Source organism: Anarhichas minor, unplaced genomic scaffold (genome assembly GCF_050575085.1).
Source record: "Anarhichas minor isolate MPS153535 unplaced genomic scaffold, ASM5057508v1 ptg000027l, whole genome shotgun sequence".
Classification (NCBI taxonomy): domain Eukaryota; kingdom Metazoa; phylum Chordata; class Actinopteri; order Perciformes; family Anarhichadidae; genus Anarhichas; species Anarhichas minor.
The window spans coordinates 16118545-16141838 of record NW_027466473.1 but is presented as its reverse complement, the minus strand read 5'-3'; the positions used below and the strand labels follow the sequence as shown (position 1 = coordinate 16141838).

Genomic DNA, 23294 nt, shown 5'->3' with positions numbered 1-23294 from the left:
TGAATAAGATACTAAAATGTTGGATAAAGGCAAGTAAAGTCAACATTACCTAAAGAAAAAATCATTTAAAATAGATTACATCAACAAATTCGAAACATTAAGTGGCGCAAATATATCCAAGAAATTGGCAGCACTGAAGGAACATAATGATTTATTCTCATTTTAATACTTGTTCAGGGTGAAAACTGAATCCTAAGATAAAAACAAAATGTGTCTTCATGCTGGAAAATAACTGGTTGCGTTGTATTTCACTGATTAAAGACACCAGTGTAATGCTGCAGAATGTATGTGAAGGAGCGAAGCAAATGTCCTATCAAGACAACATGCTGACAGCCAAACTTAATTCAGTTAATGAACGTTAAAGATGTGTACATTGAAGTAACAAGTAAAAAGAGTACAGATTTAGATCTAATGGAAGACCAAGGAAACCCTGGCATGTGCCGGGATTATTTGCTTTCTAGGCACGTGTGTGAACAAAACACCATCAAACACAAGAAAAACAAATGAATGACTGATTGACATCTTTCTTTTTAATCAATTGTCATCTCAATAGCGGCTTTGGTTTTCTAAATATTTTGATGCAGCAGTCATGAACTTTCTTGGTTTTGCGGAATAAGCTACATTTAGCAAATATTCCCACTATGTTCATTGCTAAGTGCATTACCTTTTTTCTAGCTCAAAGTCACTTAGCTGCACATGTCAAATTATACAAAAACTTCAGGTTTCTCATATTTTACATCAACAAATAAAGAGGGGTAGGACAGGGAGCATTTCTTACAGAAGTTGTTGATCCATCGGACAAACTGTACAATAACACAAAATCAACAATGCGTGTTTGAAAATATATCAGATGATGTCAATTTAGAATTGAACATGAAAGAATGTGGACTTAAATGGGAATGTAAAAGGCAATACGGTAATATGTAAAAGTTCTCATGGCATTCCTATTAAAGGTTAATATTGAATGGGCTGAAGTAGACAAAAGGAATACCAGATACATCTTTGAAACAAATTTCCGTATTTACATGAGGTGGCTTGAGATCTAAGATTCAAATTGATGATAAGAGATCATTTCAACAGGGAGACCAATGAAAAAAAAAATACAAAAAAAAGCACAATTTAAACTTAAAAAACAGTTTAAAAAACAATAATTACAAAAATGTTTAACAAACAAACAAACATATTCCTTGTCTGTATTGATTATTTCTTTAAATGTGAAATGAAATGAAAGAGGAGCAGACATCGACATGTTTTGTACATTTGATAAGATTTGGCTCCTGGTCTGGTCTTTCTGGGTTCACTGCCTACACGCGGTCCCACGTTCGTACTGTGAGATAGACGTGTGTGTGTGTGCGTGTGTGTGTGTGTGTGTTGCATATAGGGATAAACAGAGTGACACACGGAGGTTACCGAGTTCTGCGTCGCACACATGTGTTTGGCCTGCGTGTTGCCACAAAGCCGTGTTTGCAGAAGCACTTGTATGAGCCAGTGGTGTTCACACAGCGAGCGTTCTTGCATGGACTGACACGAGCTCCTGGTTCTGCACACTCATCAATGTCTGAAAAACAAACAATCAATAAGCTGTTAAAAAGGAGATCAACAGTGCTAAATACAAATATTAGTCTGGCTATATGCCTCTCTTGGCTACTGTGCATTCCTCAAAATGCATTAATTCATTATTTTTTTTAAAGTTAAAAAGGTTTTGGGATTATGTATTTTTGTAACAATAGCAAGTGCAAACCTATACAGCGGGTGCGTGAGTGGTCCAGCCTAAAGCCTGTGTTACATTCACACATGGTGCCCAGATAGGAGCGGACGCAGCGGCCATTTGCACAGCTGCACTCATCTGAATCCTCCTCTGAACTGTCACCTTTTAACAGGCAGGGCAGAGGTGGGGGGGAAAAAATAAGGATTAGTCGGTGGCAAATAGATGAGTGTGTCGGACATATGACTGCAAATGACACAGATAGTGTATAGCTTTACCTGGGTTGTAGTTGGCAAAAGCTGCCAGGAAATCCTGCTCCCCATCAGACTCAGTCTCCAGATGCATCTCACACAGACGACTGAACATCTCTGAAGAATTGAAATGTCTTTTTAGCTCAAAATAAAGAGAAAGCGGAAGTTGGCAGTCAAAGTTGAGCGGTCAGTCTTGGTCTTCAAGTTTGCTCACCTGAGTTTCTAGGTGGACAGGTGTTACACTCGGGCCCCCAGCCACGACCGTAATGACAGCAGCACTCCGAGTAGGTCACCACCATGCCGTTCCTGGACTCGCTGCAGATCAAGCCCTCATCAACTCGCAGGAAACACACATCCTTGTGGGCTGCAGTGCGATCTGGGATAAAAAAGGAGCACAAAAGAAGACCTGTTATACAGCACATAGGTTAAGAACAGGAAGCCTGTCTGTAAGCTATAAGATTTTTCCAAGTAAAACAGTGTTGTGCAAGTCAGTGGAAGATGTCATCAACACACAAAAATTGTGAGGCATATCAATTTGGAACTACAAAGACTAAAAATATAATGTTGGGTCAATTCAGCTTGTGAAAAGCAAGAATTAAGCCAAAAAATACACAGTATTTGGAAAATGAGTTTAGTGTTTGTGATGGATGTTTGTCGCATGTAAGAATATCTCAACAAATCTAACATGTATTATGAGAACTAATTGAAATCAAAGTGAATTGGCACAAAATGTACTCATCCATTTATTCTCTACACAAGCCCAGTATGGTTGGGTGCAACGAGGGTCAGGAGCCTATCCAAGCATGTCTGAGCCAAAGTGCAGAAATTTGTTCGCCCCGTAATACCTGACGTGCCTGTATTGCCTACAGTAGCCACTTTTTCAGATAGCTATGTTATACAGCACATGTCTTATGTAAGAAATAGACTACAGCAAAAAAGAAAAAAGCCTAACTAAACCTAGTATAAATTGTTTGCACAGTATGGAGATCTGGCCATGGCACATGGAAGCGAATACGCTTTAAACTCATTTGAAATCTACAAATGACACTGTAAAAATGATCACAAGCACTTATTAGTGAGTGTAAGATTAATGGCTGTGTGATTAAGTGGCTGCATGTGTTGCATTGATGATTAAGATATGCCGACAGTTAACTCTCATTAAACGAACAGTTAAAACATTAGGCCAACAGCTAATTGTTACAGCTCCTTGTGTATGGTTCAGTGTGCTTCCTTGTCTTCTGTAATTGTGAAGATAGAGTATAATAGTGTTCAAAGTCATTTTCTGGTCTGCAGGTTACAATGTGTCACACTTCAACAGTCCTGTAGCGTTTTTTTTACAGATGCTAAACCAGCCATATTAAAGACATTTATTACTCTGTGAAAATGGCAATTGAAAATATTACAGTACTGTGAATCACATCTATAACAGCACAGACACAAATTGTTTTGGGAAAAATAGACATGCAGAGAAAAAGCACACTGGACATGCTTTGACATGCTTTGATATCTGTGTGCATGAATGCAAACATTCAATATATATTTAACTAACTACACAAAGTGGAATCTCTCCAAAGAATGGGAAACTATAAAGTTGTTAAGAGGGGAAACACAAAGCCAGTACAGGCCAAATTGGGAGGAATTGCAAAGAGCAACATGAGTGGCAGATGAGGAGGTAAGCCAAAGCTCATTTGGATCGGTCATGCTCAGGTGAGCCGATGCTGGTTTTACCCACCGTCATAGACGCACTGTTTCAGCGCCGCACTGAAGGTGAGGGGAGGGTCGCAAAAACAGTGAAAGGAGCCGGGCGTGTTCTCACACCTCCCATTCTTACAGTACGAGGGGTCCTGGCACTCATTCACATCTGCAAAGGGCACCACAGACACTGGTTACAGTATGAACATCTGCTTGGGGCCAACTCTTAGTCTGTAGGTGGTGGACACAATATTGGAAAAAAACAACTTGTGCTACATCATGAAATTCGGTACAATAATCCTGCAATAAATACTCCCTTTATGAAGTCATCTTTAACTGGTGACAGTGAGATTGAATCATCTCCGATTCAATCTCAACAAAGACTGAGACAAAAACATTTTAAGACGCAGCATTCATTGCATTGATATTGTATTGGTTTGGATAACAATGTACAGTAGGTACGGTTATACCCCGTATGTCCCGTTTGCTTTCTCACCATAAATGTTTCATGCAATTTCTTATGACAAAATGAGCTTCGGCCATGCATAACACTGCAGTTGGTCTGGTTAATGGCAAATTGTAATGGTCGTAGTGGTTAACAGGGAGACCAGAGCCACCCGTACAAGAACTATCCTGGACGAACGGGTCAGATGAGGAATGTTAAGCAGCACCTTTTCTATGTTTGTATCTCTTTAATTTCAGTCATGACTGAATACTAACAAAAGGAGGCTTTCCAGGTGCACACCTGGAGTCCAGAGCCCACATGTTTGACCTAACAGCAAGAATGCAAACACATCTCACATTCTGAGTGTGAAGGGAACAAATGTTCGCCACATTTGCTGCAGACAACACTTTCCTTAAAATACCTCTGGCAACATGGTAATAGCATGGCCATCTGAAATGTGTCCTTCTTAGCCATTTAATACTCATTCCTCGCTGAATTTGCTTCTGCAAGGGAGCAATTTAACTGCATGTTCCCAAACTCTGGCCATGAGGAGGAAAAAGGGAACTTCAAGTACTCACTTGAGTTATATTAGATTATAGAATATGTAAGCCTTGATAAAGCCGTAGCTACTCTGTGGGATATTTTAACACTACTATTTCATTTCAGCACTTCTATATGTTTATTATAGCTAAAACAAATATGAGCACTGAGCTGCATAAACAAACAACACATCGCATGATAGTCTACAGTCTAAATGTATTTCTATCATCACATGTACACAATGTACATGGATGGATCTATGAATGGATATACATATCTTGTATGTTTATTTGTCCGATCACTATCTGTAACATAGTTCTTGATTTAAAATGCATGTTCTTAGTTGGTTTACTTCAGACAGTTATTTTATCATTTCGTGCAGTTTGGGTGGTCTAGCTAAAGATGGCTCTATCTATATTGTTTCTTCTGTCATCATTCTGCCTTTGCTGTACTGCATGAACTTTCATGGCTGTTCCTCTGTAATGTAAGTGATAAACACTAGAAAGCTTGATGCCTATTCTCGCCTCTGTTTAGTACGATGCAGCCTTCAAAAAAGTAAGCAAATTCCTTCACCTTCTTTGGTCAACCTGGCACGGAAATCAGTTTTGTCTCACATACACTGCCTCCCACAGGCGCAGACAGCCAGCACTATGATTTCAATGTTTTGTTTTTTCCTGAATAAACTGCTGTTGCCCACAACCGCCTTTTTGCTCTTCATAACACCCCCGTCCCCAACTGCACAGGGTCTGCACTCACCAGCCTGCTCCTCAGGAGTCACACAACTGTTACGGTCGGTGGCCAGGGTCCAGGGCGGAGAGCAGATGCAGTAGTACGACCCTGGAGTGTCCACACAGTGGCCGTTCTTACAGTTGGCTGGGTCCTCACACTCATTCACATCTGTAGAACACAAAGGTTTACTCTAAGATTAAGCTAAGTCCTCCAGTGGCTAGATAAATGGATAATAAGTTGTCATTAAGTTTGTTTTTTTGCGGTCATTGGGATATGACACTTTTTTTACTCACCTGCTACTGTTGCGATCACACACTTCTTCTTGTTGGAGTCTGGAGTCCAGGGCCGGTTACAGTTGCAGTAAAAGGACCCTTCGGTGTTGACGCAGCGACCATTATTGCACAGAGACTCGTCGTGGCATTCGTTCACATCTGACGGAGACAATGCAACCAAAAAGATCAAAATGCATCTGTTATGAAGCATTTACAAAATGATGTTTGGTTTTACAGCATTTTCTAGGTGCCATTTTATGGTGTGTATCTAAGCACTCACCAATGCACGCGAGAAGATTGCCGTCATAGTAGAAACCCTGTTGACAGTAGCACTCGTAGCCCGGCTGCGTGTTCTCACAGCGACCCTTCTTGCAGATTTCATCAGCAAACAAAGAACACTCGTCGATGTCTGCAGACAAGAAAGAAAAAGTCTCTTCTCAGGAACAGACTGGCGGTCTTCCCATAAAGTTGTTCAATGTAATGAGGACTGACAACTTATTTGGACAAGTACAAAGATATTTAACTCGGTTATATATATATTTTTTATTTTGAACACATCATTTCGGTGCAAATGCAGGAATATCTTATCACAGCGTGGCCCTGGTGTATGTGAATATAATGTGACCCATGTTGTGTAATATCTACCATGGTAGACAGGCAGGCTGTACAGGAGTCCTTCATCATAGTAGAGGCCTTGCCCGTTTGGACACAGGAAGTGGAACTCGGCTGGGTGGAGAGAATCAGGCAGAGTTTAATAAAGAGTAAGATATACAGTAGTACACTACACTGTAATGTAAATGTACCTGAATGGGAGACAGGACAGGGATAGATCTCACAGTGATCTCCCCATCCCACTCCAATGGAGCAGCAGCACTCCTGCTTGGTGACGTTGGTGGCCAGGACGCTGTCGCAGAACACGGTGTCATCGAGGTTCAAGTAGCATTCCTTCTTCTCGTCCATCAGCATTCGGACTGCTGCAGGAGCAAACATGGTGGATGTTAGCAAACAGGTTTTGGTGTGACTGGACTTGACCTCAAATGGGTTCGATAACCTGGCCTTTACTTTAATTGATGTTAAGTTTCTGACTGTATGATATATATGTTTTGGTACTGTATTACCAATAATTTTAATTGTTGTCTCAGATTGGTTTGAACTGATATGTTTTTGGTTTGGGACAGGCAGGGATCAAATGTTGAGGCCTGGTTTAAGCTTGGGGATAAATGTGTGTATACACTAAAGCAGAAGGAATCAGAGCAGGCTTACCCTCACAGCTGTGTTTGTCCTCTGAGAGGACAAAACCGTGATTGCAGTCACACACATACGAGCCTGGTCTGTTCTCACAAGAGCCGAAGGGCTGGCAGAGACTTCTGTCTGTGGCACATTCGTCGATGTCTGAAAGGAAAAAAATCACACATGCTTCTGATTGGGTATTTGTTTCAATCCAAACACCATCTGAATTGCAAGCAAATAGATTGTGTTCCTTCTTTTTAAAACAGCTTTGCTATTTATCTCAGAGTAAAGTAAGAAAACATTTGTTCAGACATTTTAAATATCTGGAAATGCAGTGTCCAGAGCATGTAAACTACTTTTTACCCACAATGCAAAGCACCGCCTTGCGTGAGATGAGAGTCAGTGATGACACAAAATAATGATAATTCATAAGTTAAAGATATGGGTAGAAAGTACAGATACTGTAAATAACAAAAAGAGTTACGCTGCAATTTAGCTTACCAACTCCTGCATATGAGTTAGTTACTAGTTAGTTACTAGCAACATGACAGACAGCAGTCTGTCTTCTTATAAAGGTCTGACCATGAACACTGACCTTGGCATCTCCTGCCTCCGACCAGGGTGTAGCCCGTCTGGCAATCGCAGTGGTATGAGCCCATACTGTTGATGCAGCGGCCCCTCTGACAGTTTGATGGCCTCTCACACTCGTTGATATCTGAGGGGGAAGGAAACAAAAATAATGTTGGAATGTGAAGCTGAGCAGGATTAAGGAACTGGTCATACTCAGGGAAATTATATTTGGACAGACCAGTGCTGCTTAGTTATCAAGTTACCAAGTTTCAGGTGATAAATTATTGCATATTGTGAATTCCATGTGAACACTTTTAAAATACATTGTTAAATAATTCATGCCTTCACAGTGGCTGCCTTCCTGTGTGCGCTGGTATCCCGGGTAGCACTGGCACTGGAAGGAGCCTTCTGTGTTGATGCAGTGGCCATAAGCACACAGCCTGATGTCCTCACACTCATCAATGTCTGTTTGGGAGAAGGAAATCCATGCGAAATACAACTTAATGACTACGAATTTGTCATTACACTTTCAGCACCAAACGGCCATTAAGTCACTCAGCTGCATTATAAGAAACTTAATCCAGGTAATGTCACGTAAAGGTTATGTAAGCATTACTCACCACTGCAACCTTTGCTGTCTGAAGACGGGAGGAAGCCCTCGTTGCACAGACAGCGGTACGTACCAGGGAGGTTCTCACAGCGCCCGTTAGGACAGATGCCAGGCTTCTGACACTCATTAATGTCTGGAGAAACACGTGGGAGACATAAAAAAAGAAGGTCAATTACAGCGATAAAATGACATGTTTGTAACAATGTTTTTATATTTGGACTCTTACTAAAATCAACTGCATATTTGGTTTTAACAAGGACTTATTACACAGTATTTCACAATCTTGAATCTATTCCATAATTTCCATGGTATTTTCCATAGTTTGGCTGATACTGGTACTAATATATTTTACATGATTGCAACACTACTACTTTATGTCTGGTTTATATCTGTGGTGTGTGGATTATTCAAACAAGCAACATGTGATGTGTAATATATATCATGACATAACACTTTAAGGAATAGGGTTTTCCTTCTACAGTAGGTTGATCAAAGATGTTTCCCTCTAATAAAACACACTATTGGCTCAAGTAATGCCCAATACTGACAAGCTGACTGAATTATCCTGCTCTCTACTAATGAGCACATTTGGCTTCTTTGGGCATCTGCTGCTGAGTGAATGCAGGGGAATTGCTGGTCATTGTGATCCATTTTCTACAGAGATCAATATTTTGATCTGATGGCAAAACACCCTTCACTAAAGGAGCCGGTTAACTTTTTCTTGAACTTTTAGCCTGGTAATAATGCCCTCAATTTGCAGTACGGCAGGGTTGCACTCACCAAAGCAGGTGCCGCTGCGAGCCTCGTGACCATGCAAGCAAGGAACACACTCGTATGAGCCTGGCGTGTTCTCACATTGCTCATTGGGACAAGTCTCGGGGTTCAAACACTCATTTACGTCTGGAATAATTGAGAAGAAGTGTCACATACCCATGTTTATGGAAAAGTATTCATCAACACAGACGCAGAGCACAGACACAGACATGTTATAGCGACATGACACACGCATAATAAGTGTTTTGTTAGTGGAGAGCCTGTGTACTAATATCTATTCTGTCATAATAATCAGTGTCTTTGTACCTTCACAGGCTGGGTGACGGTGTGACTTGCTCCTAAAGCCGCTGTGACATTCACATTTATAAGAGCCGGGCAGGTTCACACACTGGCCTCCGACACCACAGATGTCGTACTTAGAGCACTCATCCACATCTGCAAAACAGAAAGGATATAGTCAATGTAGGATCTCATTACTTCGAGAAAAGAAAAACAAAAACATTTTAACATGGAAATCACAAAACCTAACTTACCTACGCACTTGAGTCTCCCATACTGCACCATGTGTTTATAGCCCTGGCGACAAATGCATTTGTAACCTCCTTCCATGTTGACGCAAAGGCCTCGGCCGTGGCCGCACGGTTCTGAGTCACATTCGTTATTATCTGAACAACAGGAGAGAAGAACGATGACGACACAAGATGAAAACAGGGTTATTACAGACAGAGGGTCATAGAGGACACGCTGCTCCGATTCCACAAAGTGTTTTCCACCAGCCGTCCTAACATCGTTTCTTAAGTGTCAACACAAATGTATAAAAAGCATAATACTAGAATTGAAGTTTGTGCCAAATTTGAAGAAATTCCCTGCGTGCACGAGAATGGGTCGGACAGGAGCTAAACTGTTTTTGCAGGCGGACTTGTACTCAGTGAAGGGCCCCTGAATTTAATGCTGACTGTAAATAATAAATAATCTATGCATTAACATTGCGGACCAATAAGAGCTGCAATGATCTTTCTAGTTAGAATTTCACAGGTAAACGGACCTCTACGGTCGAGATACAAAAGGCATGATGAGGATCAGGACTCAGTATTTTCAGGGGAATATCGCCTGTCAGGGGGCACCCATGCATGAGAAATGTCTTGTCGCTATCCATCACCACCTCCTCGAGCCACTGTCTCTAGCATTTGCTCTTACCCTCACAGATGTTCCTCTGCGGGTTGAGATGGTAGCCAGGGTGACAGTGACAGATGTGGCCGTTCAGGCTGTTCACACACTCTCCGTGACCACAAATGTTCCTGCTTAGCCGGCATTCATCTGTCTCTGCTTCAAGAAGGGAACAAAAGCATCATATACATATACATGCATATGTATATAGATACATAGATGTGTTTGTGTGTGTGTGTGTGTGTGTGTGTGTGTGTGTGTGTGTGTGTGTGTGTGTGTAGATATCAAACACCCCAAAGATATCAAACACTTCTTTAGGAATTTGTCTTTTTATGGAAGTGTCTCACATAACCTGCAGCATGAAATTAGGGCTGGGCAATATGGAGAAAAATGAACACAAAATGTAGTTATGACTACACCTGCTTCCATAAAACACAAAGAGTGTGAACATAGCCTTAAGGCTGGTTCATGCTTCATGGTTGGATGCACACGACATGCAAAGTGTCCAAAACCGTCAGTTAAGCATTAAAGAAGCACGCATCTGACGAGATTTGAGACTCTATTTTTATCAACAGGGATTGCCTCAGGGTCTCAATAACTCTTTTGCATGCCGTCATAAATACATGCTATTACATTGAGAAAGTCAACATGCTATTTGTGAGTGATGGACCCAAAAGCTCACCACAATATCTTCTCTTACTGGGGAATGTGGAGAGCTGGGTTTTCCAGTTTGAGGTGCATGAAACATGAACCAGCTTTTAAAGAAGTAAGGTTGAAGGAGAATAGATGTTTGAGTCAGTTTGCAGGAACTCACGCAAAACTTTTGTCTGTGTTTCGAAGGGGTCATTGCCTGGGGTCATTCTGATGATTGTTGGAGGGGTGGGTTTAACAACTGAGGATCCAACAGAAGAGAGATAAAGCGGACAGATATGACATGTTGAACTTTAGTCCTGATGTTTTTGTCTTCACCACACATGGGGAACATTTCTCTACACGAGCCGTTGTTGCAGAAACCTTCCCCTCATTGTGACAGCCAAAGTACAGCAGCGAATACATTGTATCCTGCTATTTCAACATGTTCTATCACTGGAGTTATGGAGAATACATCTGGGGTTAGAGGTAAGTTTACCAGGCACACGAGGACTGCTGGTGCTGGTGGGAGACTGTTGCACAGCAGTTGCGGTCTCTGAAGGCCTCTTCTGATAGAAAGAGATTTCACATCAGCAAAAATGTAAATTCATTGATCATTAAAAACAGAAACAATGTCTTACCGGCCACTTTGGTTCTGAAAGAAAAAGAGACAGCGAGGTATTACAACTGTGAATCGACATGATTCGTACAAAGCCCAGACAAGTAGAAATAATAGACTTGTTTAAGAACTGTGAGTGGTGCGAATCGTGTTCGAGGACTCACCCTCCTTGAAGGGCTTGCGGGGGAAGATGATGGGAGGGAAGGCCACGATCTCTCTTATATTTTGGAGGAAGTATCCTTTCCCAGCGGGGCAGATCTTATTGAAGGCCACTGAGTCACCACATGGAGAGAGGACAGGATTTTAGTGTTACATTATTTTACTTTTTTATCATTTTGCTAAATAGCTTTTTGCTGAATTGCCCTTTTGAAATTTGCAAGCAGCACTGATTACTTCCTGGAATCCAACACAACATAGAACCTCAGGTTGAATGCTTCCACCAACCTTACGAGTCATGAGATCACAGTGATCTTTGACCATCAATTCTAATCGGTTCATTCTTGAGACCAAGTGGACTTTTGTGCCAAATTTGCCTGAAACCATAACGCCTCTCGCCGTGGCTGTCACCGGCTAGATAAGCATAAAAATGTATGACATCCAATTACTTCCACTATTGTATTGTAATTGATGACAGTGTAGACAAACGCACTGTATTTTGAGAGCTGGAAACATATGTATTGCTCCAAACCTGTGGTGAAAGTATGAAGTTCTGTTGTAAGTTCTTCAGTAATTGTGTTCTTGTTTACGTGCAGATGCACAGCCAGATAATGTCCCACATATCATGAACAGCAACTCGCGTTTGTTGAAAAGTTTTCTCGGCCTGTAACTGCTCTTCTCTGTCTCCGTCCACTCACCTGTGCCCACCTGAGGACATCTTTCACAGCTGCGACCCCAGGCTTTGCCCACCGTGCAGCAGCACATCTCCTGGGTGATGTGGGTGGGCAGCGCATGCTCGCAGCCCCTGGCCTCGGACACCATCAGGAAGCACTGAGCCTGCTCAGCTGGAGACTCTGACAAGAGGAGACACCGAGGTTTCATTTGGGAATCAGAATATGATGTAATTTAAGTGGTTATTCAGTGAAAGGCAGAGAATAGAGAAAAACCCCATAGAGGCCTCTAACTCACCAACACATCGATTCCTGTCCAACACCATTCCCGCCTTGCAGGAACATTTGAAGCTGCCCAATGTATTCAGACAGTCTCCATTCTGACAGACGCCCTGCATGGAGCACTCGTTGATATCTACAAGGTCGGAAGTTGGCGTGTAAAAATTAAAAGGTTATTTTGATATACTGTAAAGGATGATATCTGTTCATAAAGTGATACCAAGGGGAAATGTAGCTCTAAAAAGTACATGAAAACTGAAACAACTCTCAAACTGAGCTCCGTACTTGTTAAAAGCCAAATCCTGTTTGTGTTACCTTGACAGTGAGTGCTGTTGAATCTTTTATAGCCTTGCGGACAGGTAGAGCCGTAGTCTTCCACAATGGTATGCTTGACTGATGCATCTGAGGGAGGAGAAGACACATTACAGCACAGAGGGAAAGGTGAGAAAAGCCTGAGGGAAATAGTGTTTCTGGAATGAGAAGTTGAAGTTGTAGCTGCGGGTGAATGAACAAACTAAAAACTGTAAAAGCGACTCAAATCACAATAGACCTCATGTATAAATCGTTAGATGAGCAAATTTGTGCAAAAGGATTTTGCAACCTTAATAAAATCTCTTGTGACCCACATGTGGGTCGCGACCCAGTCTTCGTGAATCACTGCTCTAGTACTTTATATATGTAGACGATCCGATATGAGATGTCATAGAAAGCTGATATGGCAACTCTTCCTTGACTATATCACAGCACTGAGGCATATATGACACCTTAGTTGTTTTCAGTTAAACATTTCACTTTATATACTTTTCAAAACATTGTGTAATTGTAGAAACGGCTGACCATATGAAGAAGAGTTTACTTCTTAAGAGTTATTTGTTAATCACTTTAATGTTTTAATGTCACTTTTCTTTATCAAAAAACATATAGATAAAACATTAAGACAATAAAAAAAACAGTTTTAGTAGAAGTAGAATAGAAAAAAGATATTCATGCTTGTAAGTATTCAGCCTGTACAATATCTGGCTATGTTTAAAGTCGAACAATGTCAGGAAGCTTTACAGGATGTTTAGCTTATCTTTAAGCTCCCATGTGGAGTTTTCCTGAATTAACTGCATTAGAGGTACAACCGACAATTTTTGTAACATTCTGCAGCAGACAATTCAATATCACTCACTTTACACAGCCATTGGACCGGTGCGCAGAGGTGTAAAAGTAAGCAAGGTTTGAACCCCTCTCTCTCAAGCACTTTGTTTAAATAGGTCACACAACTCCGTCAGTGTTCATGTGTACAACCGACCGTATCACCATGAAAGCCTTCGAGGAAACACTGTCCGAAAGAGTGAATGTTTATGCAATCCCCCATTTGTTGTTTCTAAAACTGACTAATTAACATGCTGCATCTCCTTTGTTTTATCTATTTGCAAACAGATGTGTATAAATGCTAAGTTTTGGTTTCTGGCAAGAAAGTAAGTAAATATGTCACAGAATGGCAAATTATTTCTTTAATATGTGTATTAATATTAGTCTAAAAACAACAGCATACTAAGCTTCATTGCACGCAGTCACATTACAGAGGCAGACAAGCAAAAGTTTGACATTTTAAGAAGTACATTTGTTCACCTGCTGGCCGAGAATTAGGTGAGAACATTGACATAAAAGTGTTGTATCAATGTTCTCCTCCAACTCTCCGCCCAGAAGAAGCACGTTTCCCAAAATGTCAAACTACTCCTTTAACATTTTGGCCCGATTTTATGATTGGACAAACTAAGCTTTCCTTTCTTTGCCTTTCTTGTTCTTTTCTAATGACGTTTTTTACGAGGTCTTTGATGAAGTGTAGCTTGTCGTCACAAAATAGAAAAGTCTTTCATGAGGTTTAAACTAACAAAGCACTATTCTAGTTCTCATTCTTACCCTCAAAGAGCCGTGAACCTCTAACACAGAAGAATGTCCCTCTTTCCATGAGGGGGTAAAAACATGTTGGCAATTTTATTAGAGCGCTGTGGGATGACTGCACTCGCTAAAAACATTTTGAAAGCACAATGAAAAGAGGGGAAAGATCACATCTCACTTTTGCCATGATCTTCCTTAAAAAAGAAAAATACGATGAGATTATAAATGGATGTGAGAGTAACAAAACAGACAGCACTCCGGGCAGCAATCCAGTTGTCTAAAGACTAACCAGACGCACAGTATCAGGTTTTGTCAAAGGCCGCATTGTCTGAGTCAGATCTGAGAAACGGAATAATAGCGGAGTGGAAAAACGTGAGTAGCCAAGATTTTCTTGAAATTCAATCTCCAGCAATGTGATGACAGTCCTGCACTGGGCAGGCCCATAGGAACATGCTCAAGTAGAGGGCTATTTTCCACATTCTCTTTTTCTGCCTCACTGTCAGTGTAGTAATTCCCGTCATTTCATCCGTTTTCTCCTTCCCAACCGTTCACACACTCCCTACTCCACCTCACCACTAACTTTCATGCACCCATTCAAACACATTTTTTAATAGAGGTATGAAGTGATTGTTTTAATCCAGAGACATTTTTGGCTCAATAAACAATAATTTATTCCCTGGAACACACAAGATGTAGATCGAATAAAAATCTAACAAGAAGTACTTAAGGAAAAAAAATCACATCTGAATTAAAAAACTAGATTAAAGAGTAAACAACTAGAGGATGGCATCTACAACGCTGGCAAAAGTGAATCAGAGCAGCTTGAAAATGAAGTAGGATGAGTATTATAAGCAGAGGAGATATATGAAGCACACTGCAACTCACTTGGTAGTTTGGGGCACTGATAACACTTGTTTTGTCCCCATGAATTCCCCACACTGCCGCAGCAATCCTCCTGATTGGTCAGAACAGGAAGCGGGGTGCTGTTGCACTAAAGCAAGACGTGACAGAGAAATGTTATCAGTGCAGATGACAAAACAAAAGCTTTCAGGGTTGTCCATCACTGCAGCGTTGTGCCTAAACTCACAGCTTGCTTGGGCGTGGTCTCCTGGAAGCAGCGCCCCTTTGGTTTGTGTCTGGGGATCGGGCGTGGCTCCATCTTGTAAGGAGGCTTGACATCTGATTGGTCGAGCGGTTGAATGACTACAGAGGTGTCTGGCGTGTGGTGAACACGTACATTAAACTGTACTGAAAATAGAGACAAGAAGAGCATCAGAGGAACAGAATCCATCACAAATGTATATTTACCACATCAATCAAAACCAACCGGCAGATGCTAAAGTTCTGGCATTAGCTGCAGTGAATTATAGATACCTTCAGATGAGTGTGACATAGGTAAGGTGAGAACAGAGTGTGTTTGCGTCAACTGAGTTCGCCCTATGCTTATTAGGTCCACTAGTTTCTGGCCTTCTGGCTTCCAAGACATGGGGTAGACAGGCTGCTTGTTGCCTCGCGCTGCCTGAGCTTGCTGCGTCTGGTGGAGTGGAAACTGGCAGAGCCGACCGCTGAAGCCAGGCGGGCACAGGCAGTGCTTCCTCGAGCTGCATACTCCTCCATTCATACACGTCAGGGGACACACAACTGCAGAGAGGGGGACAAGGGGTAGAGTTGTCACACCGAGACAGGTCAACAGTTCATAGCTATGAATCACATGAGATGACAGGAAGATTAAAAAAAAACGTACACACATGAGCAACATAAGTAATAAAACAAAAAGGAGTCTCATCAGACTGGACTTTTGGATCCATTCACCTCAGAGACAGACTGAGCCTGATGAATTAGTGTCATATCACATAAATACGGCAGACAGACAGAAAAGTTTGTGGCCTGAGCAGGGCCACGTGAAATATTCACTTTGAGCTGCACCACTGTAAAAGTCACATCAGCTTGACGGACTCACGGGTCCCTCCAGCCAGGCAGCAGCAGCGTCTGAGCAGGAAAGCAGGTAAAGTCATTGATCTGCTCAACAGCTTTATTCTGACATATGGGAGAGATCTTGAAATCTATGAGAACGCTTCTGGCTGGAGAGAGATTCATGGCATATACAGTATTCACTGTGGTTTTATTAGGTCTCCCGTTGTGTTTATGTTCAGTCCAGTCGTTTTTTGAAATTCCCACAATAGAACAATCTGAGGAAAGAGAGAAAGAGCAGGACTGTGCCGAAAACTGCAAGGAAATGATGAATCCAGGGAAAGATGTGAGAGAAAACTCAAGCAATGCTAATAGTTGTACTACTATGACCACTAATGAAGTAATAGTAGTGAAAGTTCAGTCAGGAAGGCCACGTCATCACACGTGAGCCAATCCTCCCTGAGTTGCCTTACTTTGAATGCATGTTTAATTGTGTAGAAGTATATTTTTCCACAAAATTCCACAAAAACTTTTTTTTGTCATTCAAATCAAAGCAGCCAAAATTATAATCTTAAAACACAACCATACTATATCTCAGTAAATCAATAAATACCAGAGGGATTTTAAAATAATGAATCGATTACTACTGTGGTTTTCCCTCAATATAATGCATCACAGACCGACCTGGCCAAATATTTTCTGTGTAGTTTACTGACATGATTTGATGAAGACTGTTGACCTGAGGAGAGGAGACAAGAGATGAGACGAGAGGAGAGGAGACGAAAAGAGAAGAAACGAGCGTAGACGAGATGAGAGGAAAGGAGACAAGAGAAGAAGAGAGGAGATGTGGCGATAGGAGAGGAGACGAGGAAAGACGAGAGAAGAGGAAACAAAAGGTGGCGAGACGAGAGGAGACGAGAGGAGAAGAGAGGAGACAAGGAGACGAGAAAGGAGGAGAGGTAACGAGAAGAGACGACAGGAGAGGCCTCTTTCTGCTGCCGAGCCAAGTGTGCACACATGGAAGATATTATATGTGAACTGCCAGGGAGTCTGGGCTGTGGCGTAATTGGGGGACTAGATCACTTTAAACACAGCAGGGACATCCTCACAAAGTGAAAGTCTGGCAGAAAAATGAAAGGACCTCAATGAAACACCGCACTAGTGTGGTAACATTTTTAAATCTGAAGTAAGATGGATACTTCAGAAGCAGCCTTCTACTACCTAACACCATGTGACAGTGGTCTGTAACTACTATGACTTAGAGCAGGCAGCAACATGCAGAATAGAGCTGGAAGGCTCAGGCATGGCAGAAAAAAGAAAGTGCGCAGCGCAGACAGAAGACAGAAAACTCTACTTCAGAGCTCCAGTTTCCATGGCTCAGATTTCTTCTCAGTTCTGGATTTAGAATGAGAGGAAACTGGGAAAGATGCGGGGGTTGAAAATTAGGATTGCAGACACAGAAAGTCAGGAAAAGGACCTCTTTCCAAACGTGATTACACAATCTAAACCCACAGAGACGACATATCGTAGGGAAAGTCTGGGCCGAGGCCCCGTCTGGTTGGGAAGGTGTCTGAATGAGACTCTGATAGCAGTCAGGGTATCACAAACAAAACACAAAAGAAGGGGAATCGTATTCCACATTTTGGCTATAACATCTTGGGTGGGGGCCTTGAGAAGGAGAACCGGTTGCGAAATGAAGCCAGTGTGATGACATGCGATACGCAGTGCAAAGTACAATACACAGCTGCCAGCACACGCCTTTCTACAATCCTGACAGATACTGATTCCGATACCTCAAATCGGGATATGTGAGCACTGATCTGATACCCTTGCTCTCTTTTTTCCAAATTTAAAATCGGTACATCTTATGTGGAATGAACCTGAATCAGCTTAATGTAACGTGAGGCTCATAGCTGTCATTTATGTGTCTGGACAGTTCCACCATGAATAACTGTTTCATCCTTTTCAAGTGTCTACAGAAAACACATGCATACGTAAATTACATTATTTGTGTAGTCTTGATATGAAGGATAGTTCAGTTTTAGGGGTAATTGATATTGGAAGGAGGTTTTTGTCTGAGTGTGCAACAGTGAAATATGTCCACAGGATTAATATTTGTAAATACACTTCTGTAGCTGTGCAAAGTGAGATGGCAGCTCTAACTAAACTACACAATGTAACATTATTTATAAAGTCTCTATTTTCACTATAAACCCAGAATTGAATTATCAAATATTCCCTCACTGTTCAGGCAAGCTGCTTCACAGACATCCAGTAATTCAATAAGCTAAGCTGGTTGTTTTTTTCTTTTATATAACATGTTACTTGTTGCCAACACACAGCCATAATAGTACAGAAAATAAAGAAATCTCCCTAAACTCCAACAGATTGTATTACTACTGCACTTCATGCCTGAATTATTCTCATTATTGGAAACTGTTCAAATGAGCTGTCTCGCGTCTGTCTCGCGTCTGTTTGTCTTCAGCGCTCCAGGAGGACTGAATTATTTGTATGTTATAATAACATACGGTGGCTGTTCTCCTTCACATCTGCCTCCTTCATTTAAACTCCAGCCATACAGGCGATGCACTGGCTGATGATTTCTGCAGACCTTACATGTGAATGGGTGTGTTCGTCCGTGCGTGTGAGAGCTAATAAGTGGAGGGGTGTACTGTCTCCTGGAGAGCCGCTGCGGTCGGGTGACTGCACCACATTACATACCGAAAAAGAGCACTAGAACGCTTTAAAGCTGAGATCATAGTAAGGATTTTACTTTCCAGCGGACTTTCCCTTTAAATCATCACCTCGGAGTTCGTTAGCGGGATTTATGATCCAAAATCGCTCATCGACTCTCCTCGTCAGTTGGCTGAGCGTCCCAGACGCAGCCGCCCCCTGCTGTTTTGAGCCACGCCTTTGTCATTATGGATCTAACGCATTCCTCAGACTAGAGGTGGTATGTTATTAAAAATAAGAGTTATTTGTTTCCGAATGATTGCGAGGCATGAACAGGCCAATTGGTTATGAGTTATGTTATCTTGAACCTTATTTTCCACACGTCAAAGAAAATGGAGGAAACAGGATCCCATTCAAAGATGACTCATCTTGTATGGAATTTAGATCAGCACAAAGTAGTGGTTCAATAACTGTAACTTAAGGGTTTGAATGAAGACACACTGTACAGCCATTAAATGTATTTTACCATGTATGGATTCAGTCAGCATAAGAGAACATTCAAAGTTGACTTTGTCCTTTCTGGCTCTCTGAAACCTAATGTAATATTGAACGTCAGCTTGCAGGTACGTTCCAACACAGCCACGAAGCGTATCATTTTCCCATGCAGCACTCACTCCAAGTAGAAGAGAGAACTAAAGTGAAAAACGAGACAAAAAGAGGGGGGTGGAAGACTTTGTCTTCGAGCTCTTCTCGTTGGAGTATTTCATGTGACATACGAGTGGAAGCTCCTTCTTCATAATGTCATGAGTCACTCCGTGAGGAGAAAGACAGATCTCCTCACAGCATGACATCGCAGAGGGGAGATGTCTTTGTCATATACTGTATGTCATATATCTGGGAAAGGGATGGAATGACGCAAAAAAACAGGCCGAGATGTTAAATTCAGAGAATACAAAATAACGTGATGTTTCAGTGGGATTATTGTTATTCCCAGACACTACTTTTTTCCTTTAAAGAAAAACATACTGTGCATTCCTCAACTGCTAAGTAAGCAAGCCTAGTAGACCAAAAAGACACCATGTACGTCCATGAAAACATATAAAGACAGACTGGCACACACATTTTTCATATTTTTACCAAATTATGGGTAATGACTGGTAGAGGAAAAATTATAGTAGTCTGCACAGGTATGTACTGTATATGTGTGAAATGACAAATAGTAAAGAAATAAAGAGACAAAGAGAGTAAAGGGTGCCCTCTGAGTGCCCTGTGACCACCCACCCACTCTCTCCTGTCTGTCTGGAGATGACGCATCTTCAGCCCCCTCCCTCCACGGCGTCCTTTCAGCCGCAGCCGCACCCTCCCAGCACAAAAACAATAAATTACAGCCCCACAAACCACAGCTCAAAAGTTCCCCAGCCCACTGAACTGAAAGCTACTGCAGACATCGTCTCTCACAGATGTTGCAAAAGGCCTGATCTGTCCCTTTCTTTGAACACAGTCATATTCTGGTGGAATGAAAATAGCCAGTCTGCAAGAATCAGACACCCAAAATCCGTGATGATGCTCATTGAGTCACTTTCACAATGATTCAATACCAGTCTGAATCAACCCCCAATGAGTTGCCAACAACTTTTTGTCAAAATGCGTTGGTCACGTCAGCTGACATCGATACCACAATGAGCCCTGTTTCCACTGGTGGAGTTTTGTTAGTGTTATAATGTAACTATGATGCATGATGCAAACTTCTAAAACACATCACATAACAACTCACGTTGAAGTGTAAACAAACTCTCACACATGTTTCCAGTCCTTTTGCTGTGCTAAGCTTAATATTTCCAGATCGGAGAATAGCAACAATCTTCTCAGCATGAAAATAAACAAGCGTATTTTCCAAAATGTTCAAAGTATTTATTTGAAGTTGCTTCAAGTAATCTATTGACCAACTAGGGGACACCAAGGAAACAAAGCCCTGATATTACTACCAGCTTGTCAAACTGTTATGGCTACATTATTGAAGAGCATTGCACATACACAACAGACTCAGCGTACATGGGCATCTAGTTGTTTGGCTTAAGCCAAATATCCACTCAGCTTCCATTTGGTTTTCACCAACAATATCTGCATCTTAAGTTGGCTCGTTGCTCGAATGTTTCAACATCCATTTTTGGGTTTCAGCCCGCTGCCTCTTTTTGCTGGCCTTGTAACGTAAACCCAACTTTTCTGAGTGTGTTTGCTTAAAATTGGCTGCCTATGTTGTGATATTACGGGGTATGAGAGCAGTGAGGCTCAACCACAATGTCAATGTCCAGCCTGGAAAACCAAAACAATGAGAAGCTAAAGCTGCATACCAAACAACAACAAGGACCAAAACAACAAATGGATCATAACAATGACCTGTGCGCCAGAAGGAAAAAGAAGAGGAGGACCAAAGGTGAGAACGCTCTGTGAAGTGGACGGCCCTATGAGGGACCCTTTTACATTACACACTTTTGATGAAATATCATTGTCAAAAGCTTAATTGAATCTAGGTTTACAAAGTATTTCCATGAGTATTCCTCGATATAGTATATTGCTGCTATCCAACGCCACCTTTTATGACCTGAGAGAACCGTGACTAAACAACATTGGGTGCAATAAAGCGGTAAACACAGTTGCCGCTGGAGCCCCTGTTTCAAAAGAGAGTGGCTATCACCAAATGACGTGCTTGCCTTTACCATTAGCTCAAAAGCAAGAAACCACATCCCCAAATACGCCTACCATCGACTGGCCCTGTGAGACCACATACCACACCGAGTGAGAAAGAGCGACGCACGATGTGGGTCAGACTCCTGCAGCTGAGCCAGACGTTGGGAGTAAATGACATAATCACTGCCTTTAGAAACAAACACAACCCTGCGTAGGCATTCCTCCTCCCCCTGCACAACTCTCTGCCCTCTGACGACTCCCAGGAACTCTGAGCGGCCTCTATCCAAACAATGGTGCTGCCCTTTGCCAGTGTCGACCATTGTCACCAAAGCTATTCCTTTACCTCTCACAGTACGCCTAAAACTACAGTTTGTTGACCTCAACAGAAACAGGAGGACGAGCAAACTCCTGAGACATGGAAGTAGCCATCAATCGGGAAGATCCGATCCGAGTAAGGAGGTCTGCAATTATCCAAATCTAAATCAAACTCTGCTTTGCACAATGTGACTTTCACATGTCATGGAAATACGCAACGTGGTTTCCATAGCTCTTGGGTGGGCACGAGTCCAGCGTTACCCCGTCACTCCCCTCTGGCAGAGATGTTGCTGGGAAGAGAGCCAGAGAGTCAGACAGGATCTTGGCACATGTAGGGATGATGTCATACATATAATGACCGTCTAAAGACCGGAGAGCAGGCAGGTAGAGGAGTGCTGACAGTGCTCTGCTGAGATTATGTCAGATACCTGCCCTGCGGGGATACTCAGCATTCAGCACTGGAGCGCGTGGCAGGTAATGTCTGTAGGCTGCACAGTCTCAGGCCGTGTTATTCTGTTTACCCTGGCTAATCGCTTCGACTACAGGGTCCTGCACGATGTGGGTGCAGTCCGTAGCGCTCGCATTCCTCTGAGCGGCTTTAAATAACTGCTCCGTTTCTCCCCCCTCGCTAAGCAAATGGGAGGAGAGTGTTAAAGATGGCAAAGAAGGCTGTTTGTTTGAGCTGGGTTTAGTACACTGCTCTTGAGCACCAAATACACTTCGGCACACACACACACACACACACACGCGCAAATATACACACTGTTCCCTTGTGACGTTAGAAAAACATCTAATTGCTGCTTTGTTTTCAGAACTTCCTTTGCTGCAATTTGTTTTTTCAACCTGCCCAGCAGAATTGCCTTTTTTTTTTTTTTTTTTTTACAAAAAGTGATGACATGGAGGAGTCTGATTTCACAGGAAACTCCTGCTCAGGTCACGTGGATTCTTCTCTGAATGAGGGTTGTGGTGAGACTGCAGATTTAACCCTTTTAACAACATATATATCGTGTTTTTAAGGTTTTACTTGTAGACTCTCCTGTGAATAGTACCTGGATTACTGGAGGTTCTTTTTGAAAATGACCAAAAATATAAGTCTAATCTATGAAAAATGACAGTATTTTACATTTTCATATTCATGTAACCTTTCAAAGCATTCACAATCTGTCTGCATGGTGATAGTGTCCCGCTTGCGAAACAGTGCTAAAAGGTTAATGAGAACGGCAGACCCCAAATAACCTCATGTGTTAATTCCCCAACATGCATAAATAGACAGAGAGAGGTGACAGAATGTGCATCCAATGAATATTAAAAACGCACCCTTGTAAAGAGATAATGATCATGCTTACAAATTCACATGATCAATGTGATATCATCGACAGGAAGAGGCGTTCAGAGTTATCTTATAAATGTGCATGAGCCCACCACACAAATATGTGTGTTGAAGAGGCGGTGAGCACAGGAGCCATGCCCAGCTCCGCCC

At 42.0% G+C, this 23294-nt stretch overlaps 1 protein-coding gene across 1 annotated transcript in view; it reads right to left on the bottom strand.

The window, feature by feature from the left end:
- Positions 1-275: 275 nt before the first annotated feature.
- ltbp3 (latent transforming growth factor beta binding protein 3) overlaps positions 276-23294 on the bottom strand; it is a 28230-nt gene continuing 5211 nt past the window's right edge. The window contains exons 2-29 of the mRNA XM_076102554.1: positions 15602-15868; positions 15315-15475; positions 15113-15218; positions 12656-12742; positions 12360-12476; positions 12089-12244; positions 11399-11506; positions 11257-11270; positions 11115-11184; positions 10800-10877; positions 10016-10144; positions 9352-9483; positions 9125-9253; positions 8825-8944; positions 8055-8177; positions 7777-7899; positions 7460-7579; positions 6898-7026; positions 6438-6608; positions 6280-6360; positions 5915-6043; positions 5656-5793; positions 5390-5530; positions 3689-3817; positions 2171-2332; positions 1984-2073; positions 1742-1870; positions 276-1558 (exon numbers count right to left, since the gene is read on the bottom strand). Coding sequence (XP_075958669.1) covers positions 1407-1558; positions 1742-1870; positions 1984-2073; positions 2171-2332; positions 3689-3817; positions 5390-5530; positions 5656-5793; positions 5915-6043; positions 6280-6360; positions 6438-6608; positions 6898-7026; positions 7460-7579; positions 7777-7899; positions 8055-8177; positions 8825-8944; positions 9125-9253; positions 9352-9483; positions 10016-10144; positions 10800-10877; positions 11115-11184; positions 11257-11270; positions 11399-11506; positions 12089-12244; positions 12360-12476; positions 12656-12742; positions 15113-15218; positions 15315-15475; positions 15602-15868 — 3491 coding nt within the window. The 3' untranslated portion in view covers positions 276-1406. The remainder of the gene's footprint in view (positions 1559-1741; positions 1871-1983; positions 2074-2170; positions 2333-3688; positions 3818-5389; positions 5531-5655; positions 5794-5914; positions 6044-6279; positions 6361-6437; positions 6609-6897; positions 7027-7459; positions 7580-7776; positions 7900-8054; positions 8178-8824; positions 8945-9124; positions 9254-9351; positions 9484-10015; positions 10145-10799; positions 10878-11114; positions 11185-11256; positions 11271-11398; positions 11507-12088; positions 12245-12359; positions 12477-12655; positions 12743-15112; positions 15219-15314; positions 15476-15601; positions 15869-23294) is intronic.